We start from the raw sequence: 23,561 nt of genomic DNA, 5'->3' as shown, positions 1-23,561 counted from the left end.
AGTCCCTCTGTTCTTGTTAGTCTTCTTGTGGTCTGAATTCACGGTCCTATAAACTTTGGATATTAGAAGAAGTAAAGTATTTTATCTCGTGGCTTGGAAAAATATGGTCCAGCGTATAATAATGTAATAAAGCATACTAACGGTATCGATTTCCTGATGATTTACTTCCAAAGCTGCCCAGGTACCCCGCCAGTCTCCTTAATTCCACATTTGACTAAAGAGATGACCACTTCAGCCAATCACTGACCAGTGACTGATACATCTGTACTGTGGACAGCGATTGACTCCAGAGTAAAATTTGTAAACATTGGCCCCATATTTTCATTCTGACCCAATTTTGCCTACTGAAACTTTCCAATAACAAAGTTAAGAAAAAGAAAAACCCCAAAAAACAGAAAAATACTGTGTAACACCCTAAAACGTTCAGCACATTCTACAATCCAGTCACAATAGGGTCTATGACTATCCTGCATTTAGTGGTCACTACTCACCTGTGTGATTATCTGTAAGAATCTCCTCTTTACATTGCTCATCAACTCTCACATATTGCCCTGTACTATTGATGAGGGTCAGATCTTCACCCTGAAACAGATTGTAAAAGTCACAGACAGATGGAGAAGTCATGTGAAATAGTCATCACACACGTACAGGTCTCCTGTATAATCCAACCTGTTGGCTCTTAATTGTAACCAGCAGTATCCATAACCTGAAAATTGTGAGAAGATCCAGGTAACATCTAATGTCCATAATCAGCTTTACCCTGTCTAGTTATATGCCAGTTCTGTTGAGGAATGACAAGTGCATTTGGACACATTAGTTGGACACCAGCGATGTAATAAGCTGCAATTTTCCTGGCTGGGCCCCGCTTGTTCCTCAGAACAGTTCTTCACAGCCTTCTCAGTTGTTTAAGTTCACATATCCACATTCAATGAATGTTTTTCATGAACAGAACTTTTTTTTTTTTACACAATTGCACATAATTTCACCTTTACCCACAAAGTTGGCAATTTGTTAAATATTGGCCCTGATTAATCTACCACCCTGATGTGGATTTAATTTACACTGAACCTGATGAACAGAAACTGAATAACTTGATTTTATGTTGCTGATCATGCTCCGGTCATGAAATGTGCAGTGTCTCTAATAAATTGTCCGTTCATTGTCTAATACCGGTGGACAAAACAAGACTGAACAGAAGACCTTCACAGCCATCTACACATCATAGGGAGATTTCATGACACCTTCTTTCCATCTACCTGATCATCCTGAGGAACATCTGGAGTTTCTTGTTTACAGTCCTGTGGAAGAAGAGGACGGGGACATCTCTCTGGTGTTGTCCTCTCACTGGATAGAACTGGAGGAAACACATACAGGGACTGAATTCATTCTTTACATACAGATAATTATAGGCCGTGTATTTAGTCCTGTCTATTACCTGCTGATGTGAGGGGCTGGGGAACCTCCATCATGACGTCCTTGTACAGATCTTTGTGTCCTTCTAAATACTCCCACTCCTCCATGGAGAAATAGATGGCGACATCCTGACACCTTATAGGAACCTGACACATACAATGATACCGTCATCCCCCGATCCCTTCATAGCGTTACTGTATAATGTCCCAGCATTCCCAGCAGTGTCACCTCTCCAGTCAGCAGCTCAATCATCTTGTAGGTGAGTTCTAGGATCTTCTGGTCATTGATGTCCTCATGTATCAGGGGGTGAGGTGGAGGTCCCGTGATTGGGCTCAGGGGTCTTCCCCATCCCTCAGACACAGGGTCCTGACAGCGATCACTAGAGGTCTTCTTCACTACTGTGTAATCCTGGTTATGGAGAGACACATTAATAAACCTCACTACAGACATTTCCAGAGTCCTCACCTCTCCAGTTCTATCCATCTGTTATTCCCATAGATAAGAATGATGTAATGTGATGTCATCAGAATCTCTCACCTCTCCAGTAATCCGGAAGAGGATCTCTAGGGTGAGGTGTAATATCCTCTCCGCCATCTTGTCCCTGTCCCTATCCATCCTTGACGGGTCAATCAGTAAAATTCCCTTATACAGAAGATCTGAGAGGATCCGATATTGTAGGTACCTGAATGGAGAGAAGATATTACAGTTACATACATTGAAAAAAGACCGAGGTCCATCTAGTTCAACCTTCCTCCACCAATTATACAGTACATTTTGTCATTAAGTCATTTATAACCGACAATGTTATATGTACTGAGGAAATCATCCAGCCCTTTTTTAAAAGCTGTTATAGTATCTGCCATTACTACCTCTTGTGGTAGGGCATTCAACAATTTGACTGCTCTAACTGTAAAGAACCCTTTTCTATTTAGCTGCCAGATGAAGATGATGATGTAACAGGATAAAAATCCCATATAAGAAATCTCCGGAGCTGTTACCGGCTTCACATGATCACTACATCCAGTCCTGGCCCCGTCCTGCCCCCGGTATAACACACAATCCAACTATAGTCACACACAGAGATTTATCACAGAATATCTCCAATCCAGCACCAAAATCCCCCAAAAAATCTAAAAGGAAAATCTAAATTATCTGAATCATTATTAAAGGGTACCTGTTACCAGGTTTTTCCCCATATAAATTGCGTCCATCATAAGTAAGCCCTTATATGGCCTTATTCCCACTTGCGAATGGCATCGCATGCGATATGCTAATGACACTCAGCTAAGGTTCTGCTGTGAGCGTGACATCCGAGTGCAGTCCGATGTTTCACACGCCCCCTTAGACTTGTATGGGTGCGTGAGATACGAGACTCGCTGCCAAACACAGCATGCTGCAAATTTTGTTCTCATGTCGACTTGAATAGTAGATGGACACTGCTGCATTACTTAACACTGGTTCAAGTGCAATCCGACATTTTATCGGATTGCACTTGTCCGTGTTAACTGCAAGTGGGAGCAAAGCCTATACAGTATTCTAGAATACTGTACACAAGTCTGTAATGCGCATGCGTTCTTTGACCTTTCCATGCGCCAGCGTATTAGGCCTAGGACACGTGGCGAGAAAAACGGTGTGAGTGGAATGCGATAAAAAAAATAAATCGCATTCCACTTGAACCAATATTACCCTATGGGGCAGCTCCTATGAGGGATTATTTTCTCAGCCCTAATTGGACCGAGAAAACAATCGCAGCATGCTGTGAGTGGAATGCGATCCTGTTCCACTCACACCCATGCAAGTCTATGGGGTGAGAGAAACATCGCATTGCTCTTGCGTTAAACCGGTGTAACGCGAGAGCAGTGCGATTCTCGCATCAGCCGGCAACGGTGGAGATAGGGAGATAAATCCCTCCCTCTCCTCCTCCGCGCCGACCCTCCCCTCTGCAACTGTGGTCTGATCGCATGATCGGACCACAGTCGCATGATACTCGAATGACACTTAGCTCCCGCTGTGCTGCAAGCGTGAGATGAGTGTATGTGAGCACTTGCACAAATCCCTGTGTGGCCTTGGCCTTACAGTACTTTGCTCTGCCCTCAGTATGGCAGAGGGTAGTGCATGTTTATGACGTAGGACATGTCATCCACACGAAGAAGAGAAATAGGACGGCGATCTCAAGCAGAGACGAAGTACCGGACTGAGACCAGGGACGCCCATCGGACTGGGCCACTCTGCAGGTTAATATATTAAAAAGCTATTTTTTGTGTGATACAGAGTAGCTTGGGCACTTAAGTACAGCATGCCGTATACTGTATAAGAGCTTACTGTGGTGGCTGCAGCTTATATGGGAAAAACCCGTTTACAGGTTCCCTTAAACCCTTTTACCCCCATGCCTGGTTTTCACCTTAATGTCCGGGACATATTTTGCAATTCTGACCACTGTCACTTTGACAGGTTATACCGTATTTTTCGGACTATAAGACCACCGGACCATAAGACACACCCTGGTTTTAGAGAAGGAAAATAGGAAAATAACATTTTAAGCAAAAAATGTGGTCATGACACACTGTTATGGGGCGAGGATCTGCTTCTGACACTATTATGGGGGTAATGTCCCCAAATTCTCTACTAAGGTACCCTATCCTGGTAATGATCCTCCTGCCTTGTATATATATATATGTCCCTCATCCTGGTATAGCCCCATCTTGCTATATACTGCCATCCTGGTATGTACTCCCATCCTGCTATATACCTCATCCTGGTATATGGCCGCATCATGCTATATACCCCATCCTGGCATATGGCCGCATCCTGTCCTGCTATATACCCCATCCTGGCATATGGCCGCATCCTGCTATATACCCCCATCCTGCTATATACGCCATCATCCTGCTATATGCCATCATCCTGCTCATATACCATCATCCTGCTATATGCCATCATCCTGTTTATATGCCATCATCCTGTTCATATGCCATCATCCTGCTATATGTCTTGCATCCTGTGGCACACACAGAAAAAAAAAATAAAAATTTAAATTCACCTCTCCTTGCTCCACGCAGCATCGCTCCTCCTCTGTCTGTGCCGGCAACGCTTTGTGGAGCCGGCCACAATCCCTGCAGCATCACGATGTCCTCCTGTCTGTGCCGGTGCAGCTGTGTGGACACGTGCGCACAGCGATGACGTCATCGCTGTGAGCACCGCTAGTCTCCACACAGCGCGGCCGGCAGACAGGAGGACATCGCGGTGCTGCAGGGGAACGGTGAGTGTACTGATTCACTGCACCCCGCGCTGATGATGATGCGCGGGGAGCAGTGAATACAGCCGCACATGATCACTCCAGGCTGTAATTGCCAGGGGTGATCATGTGGCCGGCTGTTTAGTATACGTGCACCCCCCGCCCATCATCCCACCCACCTGTCAGCGTCGGCTTCAGCGCTGAGAGATGGGCGGGAGGATGGGCGTGCATATGTAATGAGCGGGCCCACGTGGTCACGGTAGGCGCTGCTGCAGCCTGCTCATGCCCCCGATGACCCGCTCTACCGCAGCACCCTCATTCACCGCAGCCCTACATTCAGACTATAAGACGCACCCCCCACTTTCCCCGAACATTTGGGGGAAAAAAAAGTGTCTTATAGTCCGAAAAATACAGTAACTCTGGAACACTTCAACGGATCACGGTGATAGTTTTTTTTTGGGACATATTGTACTTCATGAAAGTGGTAAATTTAAAACAATATTTTTTGTGTTTATATGTGAAAATATTAGAAGTTTTTCAAAAATGTAAACATATTTCAAACTTTTTATTTTAATGTTATTAACCCCTTCACCCTCGTGCGAGTTTCGTTTTTTGCTCCCCATCTTCCGAGAGCCTTATTTTTTTATTTTTTCATCAATCTTGCCATATGAGGGCTTATTTTTTTAACGGCAGAGTTGTACTTAGAATGGAACCATTAGTTTTACCTTGTAGCGTACTCGAAAATGGGGGAAAAAAATTCCAAGCGCAGTGAAATTGCAAAAAAAAAGTACATTTGCACTATTGTTTTGGGGGTAATTAATTCACCGTATTCACTATATGGTAAAACTGATGTGTAGTTCTGATGCCTCAGGTCGGTACCAGTACGTAGATACCAAACGTCTACTTTTACCTAAGGGGTTAAAAAAAATTCAGGAGTTCGTCCAAAAAAAAAAAAAAGAGTAGTGCTTTTTGGTCTCATTTTCTGAGACACGTAGCGTTCTCATTTTTCATGATCTGGGGCTCAATGCAGATTAGTTTTTGAGTCTTGAGCTGAGGTTTTTAATTATTCCCATTTTTGTGCTGATGCTACGTTTTGATCGCTTGTTATTGCATTTTAAAAAAATTTTGTGGCGACCAAAAAAATTTAATTTTGGCGTTTGGAATTTTTTTCTCGCCACGCCGTGTACCAATCAGAATAAATGATTTTATATTTTGATAGATTGGGTATTTCTGAACATGGTAATACCAAATATGTGTGTTTGTTTGTTTTTTTACTTTTAGTTTCAATAGGGCAAATGGGTGGGGATTTGAACTTTTTTTTTTTTTTATTTTTTTAAACTTTTTTTTATTTATTTTACTAATCCCCCTAGGGGACTTCATGGATAAGCAGCTCTGCACAGCTCTGATCAGCAAAAATACACTGCTCCATTAAGAGACGCCGCTCTGTCGGCTCTTACAGGGGGTACATCATGGTCATGTCAGGATTCATCACATGATCCCGAGATACCATAACAACCATCTGTTCACCGTGATCATGTAACAGGGCCTCAGATGGCGACAGAGAACGGCACAATCCCCGCCACAGCCATTTAAATTGCGCTGTCACTTGCGGATCCGCCTGCACCTGTTAGCCCCACATGTCTGCAGATCAAATCAGCAGACATATGCGGGGATTACCGCTGACTCACCGCGGCAGCCGGTGGTGATTACTGCGACACGACCAATGACATACCAGTACGTCATCAGTCGTGAGAGGGGTTAAATCCAAGAGTTATGTCACACAAAATAGTTACTAAATAACATTTCCCACATGGCTACTTTACATCAGCGCAATATTTGAAACAGTTTTTTTTCGTTAGGAAGTTAGAACGGTTCAAAGTTTATAAGCAATTTTTCATTTTTCCAACAAAATTTACAAAATAATGTTTTTATGAACCATATCCTATTTGAAGTGACTTTGAGAGGCCTAGGTGGAAGAAAATACCCAAAAGTGACACCATTCTAAAAACTGCACCCCTCAAAGTGCTCAAAATCACATCCAAGAAGTTTATTAACCTTTTAGGTGCATCACAGAAACTAAAGCAATGTGGAAGGAAAAAATAAAAATGTTTCCTTTTCCCACAAAAATGTTACTTTAGTCCCAAGTTTTGTATTTTCACAGGGGTAACAAGAAAAAAATGCACTATACAATTTGTTGTACACCGATCCTCCACATGTGGTGGAAATCTACTGGTTGGGTCCATGGCAGGGCTCGGAAGGGAAGGATCACCATTTGACTTAGGGTAGGGTAGTGGAGCAAATAAGGGGATAGATAGAGCAGATAGAGACAGGGAGACGGTAGGGGTCAATGAAGGATTAGTGGGGGATGGGACATGCAAGGAACATAGGGAGGCTAGGAGTAATAAAGGTGTTAATAGGATTAAATGTCTACTGGCAAATGCAAGAAGTCTTGCAAACAAAATGAATGAATTGGAGACTCTTATGTCAACCATGGATTATGATGTGGTGGGCATTACGGAAACCTGGCTGGATGAAAGCCATGACTGGGTGACAAACATACAGGGTTATAGTACATTTAGGAGGGACAGAAAAGACAGAAAAGGTGGTGGGGTGTGTATATTTATCAAATCTAACCTAAAACCTGTGTTGTATGATGACATTGAGGGGAACAGCAACAATGTAGAGTCAGTATGGGTAAATGTACATGGGGAGGGGAATAATGGAAAAATGCTAATTGGAGTTTGCTATAAGCCTCCTAACATACCTGAACAAATAGAGGGTGAAATGCTGGAACAAATTGAAAAGGCAGCTAATAATAATAATCGGGTTCTTATTATGGGGGATTTCAACTATCCAGACATACAGTGGGACATAGAATCTTCTGGTTCTGCTAAAAGCTGTAAGTTCTTATCTACCATTCAAGACCATTTCCTCTCTCAGATGGTAGGTGAACCGACCAGGGGAGATAATTTGCTAGATCTGGTCCTGTCAAATAGACCGGATACAATTTCAGATCTACAGGTCCGGGAGCACTTGGGCACCAGCGATCATAATATGGTAAGCTTCGACATAATATTCAATAGAACATTTCAAAGGGGGAATGCTAAAACCTGGAATTTTAGGAAAGCTGATTTCAACAAATTAAGGGAAGAGCTTAAATGTGTAGATTGGGACAGAGTCATGGTAACTGGGGATACCGAACATAAATGGGGTAAGTTTCAGGATATACTACTAGAGTCCTGTAAAAAACGTATACCCTCTGGTAATAAAATGTCCAGGAATAAAAAGAAACCACTATGGATAAATAAGACTGTACAAAGTATAATAAAACAAAAACAAAGGGCGTTTAAAATCTTAAAGGCTGAGAATACAGAAATAGCATTGCAGGAGTATAAAGATATCAATAGGCAATGCAAAAAAGAAATCAAACAAGCAAAACTAGCTACTGAAACAAAAATCGCCAATGACATTAAAATAAATCCCAAAATCTTTTATAAATACATTAATGCCAAAAGGAAAACAAAGGATAGTATCGGACCCTTAAAATATAATAACAAGTTAGTTATAGAGGACAAACAAAAGACTGAGATATTAAATAGGCATTTCTCATCTGTATTCACCAAGGAACTGACTGTACCAGGGATCATTCAACAAGTGAAAAATCAAAGTCCACCACCCGATATAATTAATTTAACACAAGATGAAGTACGCCTACGTCTGAGTAAATTAAACATTGACAAATCCCCAGGGCCAGATGGCATTCATCCACGAATATTGAGGGAATTGAGCTCCGTAATCGACAGACCGCTGTATCTCATCTTTTTAGACTCACTTGTAACAGGGTTGGTGCCTCAGGATTGGAGGATTGCTGATGTGGTACCGATATTTAAGAAAGGTAAGAGGGTAGATCCAGGCAACTACCGTCCAGTAAGCCTGACATCAGTAGTATGCAAAGTTTTTGAGGGCATTTTAAGGGATGACATGCAAAAATATATTGCAGAAAATAATATGATAACTGACAAACAGCATGGATTCATGAAAGATAAGTCGTGTCTAACCAACCTGTTGGGGTTCTATGAGGGGGTAAGTTCAAACCTGGATATTGGTAATGCAGCTGATGTCATTTATTTGGACTTTGCAAAGGCATTTGATACTGTACCACATAATAGCCTTATACTAAAGCTCCAGAAGCAAGGACTAGGGGACACAATATGCAACTGGGTAAGGAATTGGCTAAAAGATAGGAAACAAAGAGTAGTCATAAATGGTACATTCTCTAAATGGGCTATAGTCAGCAGTGGGGTGCCGCAGGGATCTGTGCTTGGACCGATTCTTTTTACTCTCTTTATTAATGACCTTGTGGATGGGATTGATAGTACAGTGTCAGTCTTTGCCGATGACACCAAACTATGTAGGATATTAAAAACTGACCTGGATAGTACAATATTACAAAAAGATCTGGATAAGATGTCAGAATGGGCAGATACTTGGCAAATGAGATTTAATGTTGATAAATGTAAAGTAATGCACCTAGGACGGAGTAATCCTATAGCTGCGTATACATTAAATGGAAGTAAACTCGGGACTACAGAACAGGAGAAGGACTTGGGTATTCTCATTACAAATAAGCTGAGCAGCAGCACTCAATGTCAAGCAGCAGCTGCTAAAGCAAACAAGATTTTAGGGTGTATAAAAAGAGAGATTAGATCCCGTGATCCCAACGTGTTGTTACCCCTCTATAAATCACTTGTAAGGCCACATCTGGAATACGGGATCCAGTTTTGGGCTCCACATTTTAAAAAGGACATTCAGAAGTTAGAGTCAGTTCAAAGGCGGGCAACTAGACTATTACAAGGAATGGAAGGCCTCCCATATGATGGCAGGTTGAAAAAGTTAGATATGTTTAGCTTAGAAAAAAGACGTCTCAGAGGAGATCTCATTTATATGTATAAATACATGTGTGGTCAATATAAAGGACTGGCACATGACTTATTTCTTCCGAAAACAATACTAAGGACCAGGGGGCACTCACTGCGAGTGGAAGAAAAGCGATTCCGACACCTAAATAGGAAGTTAGAGCGGTCAGACTGTGGAATACACTACCACAAGAGGTAGTAATGGCAGATACTATAACAGCTTTTAAAAAAGGGCTGGATGATTTCCTCAGTACACAGAACATTGTTGGTTATAAATGACTTAGTGACCAAATGTAGAACTGGTGGAGGAAGGTTGAACTAGATGGACCTAGGTCTTTTTTCAACCTAAGTAACTATGTAACTATATGTAACTATGTAACTATGTAACTTTTTGAATACAAAATTAGTTGGAATCGTTAGCAGACGCCATGTCGTATTTGGAGAGCCCCTGATGTGCCCAAACAGTGGAGCTCCCCCACAAGTGACTCCATTTTAGAAACTAGACCCATCAAGGATTTCATATAGATGTTTGGTGAGCACCTTAAACCCCCAGCTGCGTCACAAAACGTTATAATGTTGAGCCGTGAAAGTAATCACAAAAATATTGCTTTAACCCCATTTTTTTACTTTGCACAAGGGTAACAGGACAAAATGGACCATATAATTTGTTGTGCAATTTCTCCTGAGTATGCCAGTACCCCATATGTGGTTGAAAATTACTCATGAGGCATAGTGCTATGTAAAGAAGGGAAGAAGCGCCATATCTGAGTTGAGATTTAGTTGGAATGGTTTGCGGGTGCCATGCCATATTGGCAGAGACCCTGAGATGCCAGAACAGCAGAAAACACCAAGAAAAGACCCCATTTTACAAACTGCACCCCTCAATGAATTCACCTAGGGGTACAGTGAGAATACTGACAATACAGGTGTGTTACAAAATGTTCTACTATTGGGTGGTGAGGAAAAAATAATTACATTTTTATGTTCAAATCAAAGTTTATTAGAATAGAAGAAGATAATCAAACAATTGCACAGCGCGCAGGCTGAGGGTATATATCCAAGCTAGCTGCTAAAAACACAACAGTTCTTTGACTACACCTGCGCCACTGGCGACCAAAAATAACAAGTACAATTCGTATGTGTTTGAAATAGGAAGAACAAGTTGAAAAAAAAGAGATAAAGAAGAGGAGGTGGAAGAAGAATTTAGAGACAGTAAAGACAACAGAAACGTGGGAAAGTAAGATGAAAGGGGAAGGGTACAAAGAGTTCCCACCCGAGTGGATGCGCCCTCCTACACAGGGCTGTGGAGTCGGTAAGCCAAACCTTCGACTCCGACTCCTCAAATTCTCTTGCACCGACTCCGACTCCGGCTCCGACTCCGGCTCCGACTCCTACATATATTGCTTATAGTTAGGTGAAAAATTTATTGTAGTACATGAATATGTGTATGTGAACATCAGACATTTAATAATTTTTATGATACAATAATCAAGATATTTGGATAGAACATAAAATATATTTATTGGAATACAACTTTAGAACACAAAAAACTGTAATAAATTGTAAATATGTAATACACTATGTAATATACAGTAGATTACATATATATCTTGTGTGTGTATATACACTGTATATATATATATATATGTATATACAGTGTATATACACACACAAGATATATATGTAATCTACTGTATATTACATAGTGTATTACATATTTACAATTTATTACAGTTTTTTGTGTTCTAAAGTTGTATTCCAATAAATATATTTTATGTTCTATCCAAATATCTTGATTATTGTATCATAAAAACAATTAAATGTCTGATGTTCACATTGTACTACAATACATTTTTCACTTAAATATAAGCATTATACTAAATGTTATTATTTAGTAAAATATTCAGCACATTCTGCATTGCACTCCTGTCCCCAATTTATTATATATTTTAGGAGTCGGAGTTGGTGCATTTTATACCGACTCCGACTCCGACTCCACCAAAATGAGCTCCGACTCCGACTCCGACTCCACGACTCCGACTCCGACTCCACAGCCCTGCTCCTACATCAAAACCACATTTTCAAGGCTAACCTTCTAGGTACAGAAATAAGAGAATGGAAAATTACCTACATACCTGCCCCCCCGTGAATCCATAGACCCATATCCGGTGAGTCCCTGAACATGATCCACGGGGCCCACGTAGCATCAACTTTGTCCTTGTTGCCGAGTGTCTGACCTATCAAGGTCTCCATCCTGAAGATCTCGTTGCACTCTGCTATGAATTCATCCCGTGATGGGATTCTAATTTGCTTCCAATATCTTGGAATTAGGTTTCTGGCAGCTGTTAAAAAATGTCTTAATAAACCTTTCCTAAACCCTGAAGCAGAAACATTCCCGAGGGACAGGAGAGCTAACTCTTTTGTGGGCCGGATCTGCCTCAAGGAGAGTTTATTGAGTAACTGGAAAATGCTCTCCCAGAATGATCTCACCGGGGGACATGACCACCAGATATGAGTGAGGGTTCCCCTCTCCTTTTGGCATCTCCAGCACACATCAGAGGCTGATGGAAAGGCAGCATGGATACTCACAGGACACCTATACCACCTAGATAGGATCTTGTAGCACCTCTCCTGTGATATCACATTCAGCGAAGTTTTACCAATAAAGAGAAGGATTTTGGTCCGCTCCTCAGCCGAGAATGACCTCCCCCACTCTCTCTCCCATTTCCCAAAGTACCCAGGCAAGCCGTCCCTCGCACCTCTGCATCTGAGAAACAAGTCATACAAGGTCGAAATGGTATGGCCTGGAGGATCCTTCGCTAGGCAAAGGGCCTCAAAGGGTGTGAGTGCCCTATAGATGTCTACCCTCCTAGCCATAGACACTATAAAACTTTTCAGCTGTTCGAAGAAGAACCACATATCTTGAGATTTGGTGATATCTGAAGAGTAATTATCTAGGGGTGTAATACCTGTGTCTGAGATAAAGTCACGAATAATAGGATGGTCACTCTTCCTTTTATGGAGGAATGTTGATCTATGGAAACCCGCCTGAAAATCTGAATTACTATGGACCGGTGTCAATGGGCCTGGAATGGAGGACAAGTCAAGATATTTATTACCTCGGGACATAAAATTCCGCAATTGCTTTGTGATAAAGGGTACTGTGATAGAGCTGGAGCTGGGTGGTGCTCTGGTCCAAATAACTACCTTCGGATCAACATCAGATTGCGCGCTTTCGGCTTCCACCCATCTTTTCGTTTCACCTGAGTTAAATAGATCCAGAACGCACGTCCCTAAAGAGGCGTAGCTATACAAAAGCAGATTAGGGAGTCCAGTTCCTCCCATATCCCTTGATCTACTCAATATTTTGTGGGAAATACGTGGGCGTTTATGTGCCCAGACAAATTTGGTTATGCTAGATTTCAGACGTGAGAAAAAAGAGGCCGGCAATACTAAGGGGATGGTTTGGAAGTAATAAAGCAGCTTCGGTAACAGGTCCATTTTGATCGCATTTATCCTCCCAAACCATGAAAGCTGGAGTTTGTTCCAGTTATTGAGGTCTAATTCTAACTTCCTGGAAATGTGGCGGTGATTTGATTTAAAGAGGTCAAGGGGATCTGCCGTCAGTTTAATTCCTAGGTATGTCAATGAATCCACCTGCCATTTGAAGGGGAGAGAGGCTTTGAGCTGAGTCACCAGCATTGGAGGAAGAGATATATTCAGTATTTCGGATTTATGAGTATTTATTTTAAAATTACTCAGAGATCCGAACCTCCGCAATTCAGCCATTATGTTGGGTAGACTAATGAGTGGAGAGGTAACGTACAGGAGCAGATCATCTGCGAATAAAGATAATTTATGGTCCTGTTTGTGAAATGTAACCCCTTTAATTGATATATTGCTCCTCAATGCCACCGCCAGATGTTCCATGGTCAGAATATATAATAATGGGGAAAGGGGGCACCCTTGTCTTGTTCCATTACATATTGTAAAGGAATCTGAGAGGGAGCCATTTATTTTGATTTGTGCTGTGGGCGAAGAGTAGAGTGCTGTAACTCTGTTCATCATGTGCTCTCCCAACCCTATGTTTTAAGGACCTGAAACATGAAACCCCAGTGCACCCTGTCAAACGCCTTCTCTGCATCTACCGACAGGATGTACATGGGGATCCTGTGACGTCTTGCGCCGTCAATCAGGGAGATGGTCCTCAGGGTGTTGTCCCTGGCTTCTCTTCTGAGCACGAAACCCACCTGGTCTGGATTTACCAGTCTGGGAAGAAGGTCTCGTAACCTATTTGATATCATTTTAGAATAAAGCTTGATATCTAGATTTATGAGCGAGATCGGTCTATAGTTGCAGCAAAGAGATGCGTCCTTCCCTGGTTTTGGTATAACTGTGATGTGGGCCATCAACGCCTGGGGAGGGAACGCACCCCCTGCAGATATATATCTACAGACCGATAGGAACAGAGGATTTAGAAGTTCTGAAAATTGTTTATAGAAACCCGCTGAGAACCCGTCTGGACCTGGGCTTTTCCCTGACTTCAAATCTGAGACTACCGCATTGACCTCCTCCAGGGAGAAGTCCTCTTCCAGCTCCAGTAAGGTATCATTTGAGATGGAAGGAAGATTATGGGATTTCAGGTAAGCTTTAACATCCTCTTGAGTCCCATATGTCGCTATGTGTCCCGATTGTCCCCTAATATCATAAAGCGCCTTGTAGTATGTGCGGAAGCCTGCTAAAATGTCCTGGTTGCTATGCAAATGACCATCACTTCCTGGGTCTTTTATGAAAGGGATGTAAGTATTCATGGAGCGGGGATGGAGGGCCCTTGCAAGAAGCTTCCCACTTCTATTTCCCAGTTGATAAAAGCGGCTTTTGAGACGTTCTCTTAAGCCCCTGGATTTCTGGTCTAATACCTCTAGTAATTTATGTCTGGTTGTAGAGAGTTGTGCGTAGGTTGTAGGAGATGAGTCCCGTTTGTGTTTGCTTTCTAGTGAGGCAATCTGGTTAGATAACTGCGTTATTTCAATGGCTCTTTCTTTTTTCAGGCGGGTACCATGTGAGATCAAAATGCCCCTTAATACACATTTCAGTGATTCCCACTGGATTGCAGGAGAAGTGGTATCACATTCATGATCTCTAATAAAGTTATGAATTGACTGGGTAAGGTCCGCTTTGCATAACTGATCCTGTAATAGGTTTTCATTCAGTCGCCAGGTGAAATTTGATTTGACACGAGGCCCTAACTGAATCGATAAGTAAATGGGAGCGTGGTCTGACCATAGTATATTACCTATGGTCGCTTCTACTGTCATGTCTAGGAGGGCATGAGAAATGTGGAAAGAGTCAATTCTGCTATAGACAGAATGGACCGAGGAATAGAAGCTGTAATCTTTGGTGTCCGGATGAAGAATCCTCCATATGTCCACCAATCTCAGACCATGCATGTGCTTTTTGACCCTTTGTATGACTGAGGCCGGATAGGACGACTTACCCGAGGACACATCAAGGGCCGGGTTCATTGGTAGATTAAAATCGCCTCCTAATATCACCGGAGAGGAGTCCGCAAAATCTTCCAGAATTTTCCTCCCGTCTGCACAGAATCTGTCCTGCCCCTGGTTAGGAAAGTACATGTTAGCAATAACAAAGATATTGGTTTTCCAAGAAAGCTTTAAGAAAATATATCTTCCCTTGGGGTCGATACAGGAGTCTAACACCTCTGGTATGAAGGACCTATGAAATGCCACGGAAACCCCCTTAGACTTAGCATCAGGATTCGAGCTATGGTGCCAAATCGGGTAGTAAGCCGAGGAACACTTAGGAATTGCATCTGACCTAAAGTGAGTTTCCTGAAGCATCAAGATGGCCACCCGTTGCTTATGACAGGAATATGCTATCTGTTTTCTTTTTTCAGGGACATTCAAACCTTTAACGTTGAAGGAGCAAAACTTGACACTATCCATAATGCAGGTCAGCTGGAAGCATGATGTGGTATCTGGGGGCTGGTCCAGTCAGGTGAAAGGGAAGGATAGAGAAGAAAGAAAGACAGAGAAAAGAAATAGCAAGGTTTAGGTCAAAGGACCTAAAAGGTGGGTAAGGAACCCTAGTATTAAGTGGTGGAAAATTTCCATGGCAATGGATTGCCATTTGCACTAAGGGGGGTTAGAGGAAGCCAAGAACGGCAGCGAGTCCGTTCCTTACCCCCCGCCTCTAATACAATATGATATATCATTATAAAGCGCACTAACTATATGCTCCCGCTAAAACTTTATCATCTAAAGAAAAGTAAACATCATAACAGGCTATTATTCTAGGCATTGACCCCAATCAGCATTCCCGGTAGGTAAGCAAAGTGTTCAGATCAGGGACAAGATTCTAGTAATTGTAAAAAACAAGAAAATCACATGGGTCTCCCGGGCTTATTTCTCAAAAGGCCCAAATCTTCGCCTCTAGACGGTCCAGCCCCACAGGGTCCAGTCAGTAAAGGCTAGGGGAAGACACTCCAAACCAGGTCCACCAGGTGGAGGGTCCAAGTGGATGTATAACACAAACAGTTTACTGCTTCCTCCTATGAGGTTTAAGTAGTACTTGACCCAATGTCAGAACCTCTGATAACACCTGTGAAATAACACAATGCTAGTCTGGAAAGAAGCAATATTAGGTGACAGGAGAAAGACTTTCAACAAATCACAGTAACTTGCAACGATGCCTTTGATGCAGTTTCATGGTAAGGCCCTCCCCTGTGGCTCCAGGGATAATTGGCTATCATGCCGGAAGGGCCCATGAAGGTTATCCCCAGTAGGAAACAGGGGTGCTACACAGGACCGCTACCCTGTCGGATTGCTCTTGTCAGGACCTCTTTGTCTCCCATGGCGACGGACTGGCTGCCATACTGGGGGTTCCACAGGGAGTTGGGGGCCTGAGGGCCAATCCGGCAGTGCTACCATAGGAAGCTCGAAAGTCCCCAAGAACTTAGCCAGATCTCCGAGTTTGCGAAAGATTGCTGATTTCCCATCCTTATGCGCTGTCAGCTGGAAGGGGAAACCCCATCTATATGGAATGTTTCTGTCCTGGAGGTGTTGGAGCAGGGGTTTTAATGCTCTTCGCAGCTGCAGAGTGCGTCTAGCCAGATCCGGTAATATCTGGACCTGGGACCCCTGGTAGTTGATGGATCCTGCCTGCCGCACCGCGGACATGATGGAGTCCTTTACCTTATAAAAGTGGACTCTACATATTATGTCCCTTGGACGTGAATCTGGAGGGGATTTGGGACCCAGGGCCCTATGTATGCGGTCTAACTCAATCGGCCCAGAGCTTTGTTCTCCCAGAATTTGAGCAAAGAGCTTCTGTGCCATGGCCTCCAGTTCAGGCGTGCCAATACTTTCAGGGATGCCACGGATACGGACATTATTTCGCCGATTGCGGTTCTCTAAGTCCTCTTGCCCTGAAGTGAGCTCATCAATCTTTGCTGAGTGGCTAAGTAATATTTTCCTTTGTAGGGACAACTCAGCAGTGATGGCTTCCTGGGACTTCTCCACTTCCTCTACCCTGTATGTGAATTCAGATTTCAGTGCCTGCAGCTCTTTCTTATAAGTATTCTCAAGCCTGCTAGCAAATCTGTCCAAATCTTTTTTTGTAGGCAAAGCCTTGATAGATTTACTTATCTCATGTAGATTAGGCAGATCTCCCTCATTGTCCTCCTCGCTGGAGAAGTCCTGCTGTGATTTCCCCAGCTCCTGCTGTGTCTGTGTTTGACTTTCCCGGGGCTGTGAGTTTTCCATGAGGGAGGCAGACGCCATCATTGATCTAGTGTTCCTGACGGCTGCTGAGGTGCTCTGGCTGAGGAAACGATCCATGCTGCTCACTGTCTCCTTTATCTCACCTCGGTGTCTGGTGACTTTCCTGGATCTGCCCATAAGCAGGGAGATGTTAATGTGCTCTAATAGAGGCTAATGGGGGAAGTTCAGGACAGAGCTCCCAGCAAGTGCAGCTCACTCGGCCATCAGCAAGCCACGCCCCCCATAATTACATTTTTAACACTAAAATATTGTTTAAACTCCAGATTTCCAATTTCAACAAGGGGAAAAGGTACACAATGGCCCTATAATGTGTTACACAATATCTCCTGAAAGTGGCAATACCCCACATGTGACTGTAGAGTACTGTTTGGCCGCACCACAGGGCTCAGGAGGGAAGGAGCGCCCTTTCATTTCTGAAGCACAAGATTTTCCTAGATTAGTTTGCGGACTCTATTTGCAGAACCCCTGTGAGGATATTCTGAGGAATATGATGAGAATTATGACAAAGGTCAGTCAGCTGTCCCTGTACAATAACCCACCCCCTTGCACTCTAGCAAAGAATCCCCTTAGATCTACTCAGCACCTGGTCAAGGTGACAAATCTAATTGACAGTTCCTGAGTAGAGCAGGCTTTCTTGCTGAGTGAATTGTCCGGCTCAGGAGGTAGGAGGAGAACTGCAAGTTTATGAACAAGCCTCAATGGGAAAAACTAGACCGAAAGGAGCCGTTGAAAGAGTTACAATATCGAGGAGCACGTTGCTCCCCCAAATAAGATTTTCAAGACGCATATCACACACTTTTCTGCTAAATTGTAAGATGTGCGAGCCTTCAATAATTAATAACTAGGAGTAGGAAGCCCCCAGACATATCATATTTCCTATCTATGGATAGATAAGATCCTGGTGCAAAATATAAATATTCATATCTTCCATGTGGGACGCTCGGGGGCAGAGTTATGAAGGAAAAGTGAAATACATACTTTCCCTGGAAGGGAAGAGGCACACTCATGTCCAGCTCAGTCTAAGGTCACAGGTGGGAGGGGACATGGAATGTGGCCAGATTCAGAACCTCAGTGCGGACATTTTGTGTTGCTCTTCTCCAGGTGGTCTCATGCGATACACGTGGGAGAAGTCTCAGGAAACTTGTGGCTCCACAGCGTCTTCCCTGTGTCAGCCAATCACCATTCATATACACAAAGGAACAAGGTAATTTATAAATCTGCATATCTGTTTATAGCCACGAGGTTATCTGTAACTGCACTTCTGACATATATTCTGTAACTCTCATCTTGTATATAGTGTCTTATCTAGTGTGCCCTTAAGGCAATTTAATATGTATAATTTAATCTGAGCGGTTTCTTTTATCTTGATTCCGAGTTCCAAGTCAGTGAGCTCGGCTTAAGGCCCTGTCACAAGCCACGACGTATCTAATGATATATCGCCGGGGTCACGGATTCCGTGACGCACATCCGGCATCGTTAGCGATGTCGTTGCATGTGACATCAACGAGCGACCGTTAACGATGGAAAATACTCACCAAATCGTCCATTGTTGACACGTCGTTCATTTTAAAAAAATCGTTGATTGTTAAGGTCGCAGGTTGTTCGTCGTTCCCGAGGCAGCACACATCGCTACGTGTGACACCGCGGGAACGACGAACTACAGCTTACCTGCGGCCGCCGGCAATGAGGAAGGAAGGAGGTGGGCAGGATGTTATGACTGCCCATCTCCTCCCCTCTGCTTCTATTGGGCGGCCGCTTAGTGACGCCGCTGTGACGCACTTAGAAAGGAGGTGGTTCGCCGGCCACACCGAAGTCGCTAAGCAGGTAAGTCCGTGTGACGGCTCCGAACGATATTGTGCCCACGGGCAGCGAATTGCCCGTGATGCACAAACGATGGGGGCAGGTACGCTCGCTAGCGATATCGCTGCGTGTGACGGGGCCTTTAGTTTTACAAGCTAATTGGGATGGTTTCTGGCCAGATATAGTCATGCTAATAGACCAGGCCTATATCTAACGAAGAACTGGTGGCAGTTTACCGCACTGTACTGGACCAGCAGAATTCTGTTCTACTTAGGCTAGTGGAAAGTTCCTGTCGGCCTGTCAAGGTTGTGGGAAAGCTGGGTGCAACGGAGGTTGCACGGTCTACTCAGTTCAACTCCCCATGCCTCCCTGTGCCCGCGGGGACAGTAGGTGTCAGTGTTGCATTGTGCCAAACCCCCTCAGGGGTGCAGAACGTCGCTTGTTGGCTGAAGCATTGAGGTCGTTTCGTATGGCCCCGACGTATTAAAGACGTGAGCGTGGGGCTGCGAGGTGAAGTTTCGTTGCACATTGACAGGGTCGCGACCGAGCAAGGGACGTACAGGAGACTCCCCCCGGCCCAGTTCATAACATTTTAGACGCAGCTGTGGGATTGAGATAATAGTGTGTGCGAGTGTGAGACCCCATACTCCCAGACACTAAAGACTGCCAGTAGCAGCTGTGGCTGCTGGGGTCTTAAGACTAGCTCAACACTAGAGTGTCAGAGTGCAGATATAGTAAGGTGTGTCGGTGCATCAGGTTGTAGCTCTATGTCAGTGACCAAAGACTGCAAGAATGTCACTAAGAAGGGCACTAGCAAAGCTCAAGAACTGGCCAGTGCTACGGTCAGAGCAGAAGAGGTGGAGGACGGTGTCACGTGCACCAACGAGGAGCTTACCCACGAGTCCTCCAGGAGCCCGACGCCAGTCAATGGCTCTGCAGCGGACAGCGCACCACCTGACAGTTTTGAACATGGAGAGGAGGAGCCCATCCAAGGGTTCTCAAGGAGCCAGATGCCAGTCCTCTGCTCTGCAGTGGACCACGCATCACCTGGCTTTGCAGCGGGTCGCTCATCACCTGGCTCTGCAGCGTGCCGCTCACCACTTGGCAATCCACCCAGCCAGGCAGGCTTGGATGCCCTTCTACAAATGGCTCTGGCCTAATATGTGATTCAGATAAAAACCCCTACGGGTCCTTTCACTAATGAGGCAGCAGAGTTATACTCCAGACTCTGTGGGGCCTCTGTTAAGTGGTGTCCGTCTTTTCAAAAGGTGAAAAAAACTGATGATGACCGCACGCACTGCACAAAAAGAGTTTAAAGTGACTCTTGCCTCAATTCAGTGCAGGCGCACTTTGATCTGCCCTGAGCAGGGCAGATCAAAGTATTGTAGTGCGCCTACGCAGGACCTCAATGCCATCGCATGTGGATGACGTAGGACACGTCATGCACCCAGGCTTCAGAAGAAGGAGGACAAAGATAGCCGAAAGAGGAGGCGCTGCACCCGGAGAACAGAGACACCCATCTGACCATTCTGCTCCGAACCAACCATTTAAGTGAGTATTATAAATTCATTTTTATGTTCTACACAGTGGCCTGGGCTCATGTTAGAATATTGTATATAAGAGCCCACTGGTGGTGGCCGCAGCTTATAGTCACCAAATCTGGTGACAGGTTCCCTTTAAGATCACATCTCATCACATGTGCACTTGACTCGCTCAGGTCTCACCTCATCCCCAACGTCTCCGCAGTGTTTCTCCCCACCCTAACCCATATCTTCAAATTATAACTAACATCTGGTGTATTCCCGTCATGCTTTAAACATATCTCAATCACACCCATCCTGAAAAAGTCCTCCCATTGACCCATCCTCTGTGTCAAGCTATCGCCCCATATCACTTCTCCACTAGGCCTCTAAACTGCTGGAACAGCATGTCCTTCTTGAACTGTCCTCCCACCTCTATCTCTTTGACCAGTTACAATCTGGCTTCCGACAGCACCATTCCACTGAATTCCACCCCTCCTGTTCTCCATGCACACGGTCGGCCTGGGACAGCTCATTGAGTCCCACGGTTTTCAGTATCATCTCTATGCTGATCATACACAGATTTACCTATCTGGACCTGACATCACCTCCTTACTAACTAGAACCCCACAATCTCTGCCTGCTATTTCATCTTTTTTCTCTGCTCGATTTCTAAAACTCCGCCCACCGGCATCTGTGATCGGTTGCAGTCAGACGAGCCCCCACGCTGAGTGACAGCGTGTCTGACGCTTCCAATCACAGACGCTGGTGGGCAGGTTTATATTGTACAGTAAACTAAATAGATAACTTTAAAAAATTGGCGTAGGATCCTCCAATAATATAATATCCAGCACAGATAAAGCCCGACAGCTGAAGGCAGGTATTCTCAGGCTGGGGAGACCCATGGTTATTGGGCACCCCTCAGCCTAAAAATATCAGTCTGTGGCCGCCCGGAATTACGGCATCCATTAGATGCGACAATACCGACACTTTACCCGGCTCTTCCTGATTGCTCTGGTGCAGTGTCAATCGGGGTAGTAAGGAGTTAATGGCAGCCCACAGCTGCCACTAAGCCCTAGATTAGTAATGGGAGGCGTATGAGGACCCCACATCATTAATTTGTAAGTGAAAGAAAATAAACACAAACACCCAAAAAATAATTTATTTGAAATAAAAGACAAAAAAACAAACACTCTCTTTCACCACTTTATTTATCCCAAAAACATCCCTGAGGTTTGACATAATCCCTACGAGGTCCTACAATGCTTCCAGCAATGCTACAACTGAAGCTCACAGCAAGCACCATAAAACATGACTGCCCGCTGTGAGGTTCTGGCAGAGACTAAGCCACAATCAGCGGTAAAATCACTCAGATTAGCCGCAGCCACAGCTGGAGTCCTCCACCTATGACCGGAAATGACCTGAGTGACAATACCGATGATCGTACGGCTCCCTTCAGTCGCTACTTTACAGCGGGATGCCATGGTCTATGGCGCTCGCTGTGAGCTTCAGATGTAGCAGTGCTGAAAGCGTCGTGGGACCTCGTGTGTATGTCGGACCTGCAGGGGTGTTTTTGGGGTTAATAAAGTTATGAAAGAGGATTTTATCTTTTATTTCAAATAAAGGATTATTTGGGTGTTCACTTACAGATTAGTGATGGGGGGGTCTCATAGTCGTCTCCCATTTCTATTCTAGGGCTTAGTGGCAGCTGTTGGCTGCCATTAACACCTTATTACCCCTATTGCCACCGCACCAGTAAGAGCCGGATCCAGCGCCACTATTGGCGCATCTAATGGATGCACCACTTCTGGGGCGGCTGTGGGCTGCTACTGTTAGGCTGGAGAGGGTAAAATACCCATGGCCCTTCCCACCCTAATAATTTCAGCCCCCAGCTGTCTGCTGAACCTTGGCTGGTTTTAGAAAAATGGGGGGGGGCCTTGCCATTTTTTTTTTTAAGTAAATCAAATAATTAAAAAAACCAGTGGGATCCCCTCTATTTTTCATAACCAGCCAGGGTGCAGCAGACAGCTGAGGGTTGCAGCCCACAGCTGCTGTTCCTGTGCTAGATGTGCAAAATGGGGGGGACCCCACGTCATTTTTTTTACCAAAACATAATTTGAAAAAAACAGCTGGCCAAGCTAGCTATCCCTCTCTCTCCAGCTATTCTGTTACTTCTTTCTTTCCTATATGTTCTTTCCATCATCTTCGCTAGATATCAATTATCCTATCCTATCATATTTTGTTCTTCCTTTAAAAAACGCATTAACAAAAACACGGTAAAACGTCTTGCGCTTTTTGGGTCACAAAGCTGCATTTTCTGTGACCACAAGATAAAAAGATGCCGCTTGTGCATATAGCCTTATAGTCATAGGCAGAGATTTATCATGGGCTCAGCACTGAGGGGGTTAATGCCCCCTGCGCCCAGTATTGGGGAATCTCCACATACCTCCTCCTGCAGAGCCGCACACTGGATATATGGTAGATGCTAGACTGTATGGGCTCCTTCCAGGTATGACGGCATTTCTGTCACGTGATAGGGGCGTGTTCAAAATGCTAGAATGCAGTTCTGTGCTTACAGGACCTGTGATGATGTCACATGGAGGGGAGGAGTCAGGGGTCACATGATCAGCTCCTCAGTGTGTGCAGGACTCTGCTGTGCTGGATGAGGTGAAGTTTATGTGTGGGGTCAGGAGGGATGTAGCAGGGAGAGATGTATACGACATGCCAGGAGCGGAGCCGTGTGTGTACGAAGTGTACGGAGCTGAGCCGTGCGTGTACAATGTGTAGGGAGCGGAGCCGTGTGTGTACGAAGTGTACGGAGCGGAGCCGTGTGTGTACAATGTGTAGGGAGCGGAGCCATGTGTGTATGACGTGT

The 23,561-nt window shown here is 44.4% G+C and overlaps 2 protein-coding genes across 2 annotated transcripts in view; both read right to left on the bottom strand.

Annotated features, from left to right (window-relative positions):
- Positions 1–1,535, bottom strand: part of LOC142311939 (uncharacterized) — a 34,033-nt gene extending 32,498 nt beyond the window's left edge. Inside the window, exons 1-3 of the mRNA XM_075350809.1 lie at positions 1,436–1,535; positions 1,257–1,354; positions 492–582 (exon numbers count right to left, since the gene is read on the bottom strand). Coding sequence (XP_075206924.1) covers positions 492–582; positions 1,257–1,354; positions 1,436–1,520 — 274 coding nt within the window. The 5' untranslated portion in view covers positions 1,521–1,535. The remainder of the gene's footprint in view (positions 1–491; positions 583–1,256; positions 1,355–1,435) is intronic.
- A 61-nt stretch (positions 1,536–1,596) lies between these two features.
- Positions 1,597–23,190, bottom strand: LOC142312841 (oocyte zinc finger protein XlCOF29-like). The gene is made up of 3 exons (XM_075351828.1): positions 23,133–23,190; positions 1,951–2,095; positions 1,597–1,821 (listed from the first exon to the last, which is right to left on the bottom strand). Exons 2-3 carry the CDS (start codon positions 2,026–2,028, stop codon positions 1,597–1,599), a joined length of 303 nt encoding a protein of 100 aa, XP_075207943.1. The 5' UTR covers positions 2,029–2,095; positions 23,133–23,190.
- Between the last annotated feature and the right edge of the window lie 371 nt (positions 23,191–23,561).

Source organism: Anomaloglossus baeobatrachus, chromosome 5 (assembly GCF_048569485.1).
Source record: "Anomaloglossus baeobatrachus isolate aAnoBae1 chromosome 5, aAnoBae1.hap1, whole genome shotgun sequence".
In the NCBI taxonomy this organism is placed as follows: domain Eukaryota; kingdom Metazoa; phylum Chordata; class Amphibia; order Anura; family Aromobatidae; genus Anomaloglossus; species Anomaloglossus baeobatrachus.
The sequence above is the reverse complement of the archived record's forward strand: the minus strand, read 5'-3'. Positions and strand labels throughout refer to the sequence as shown.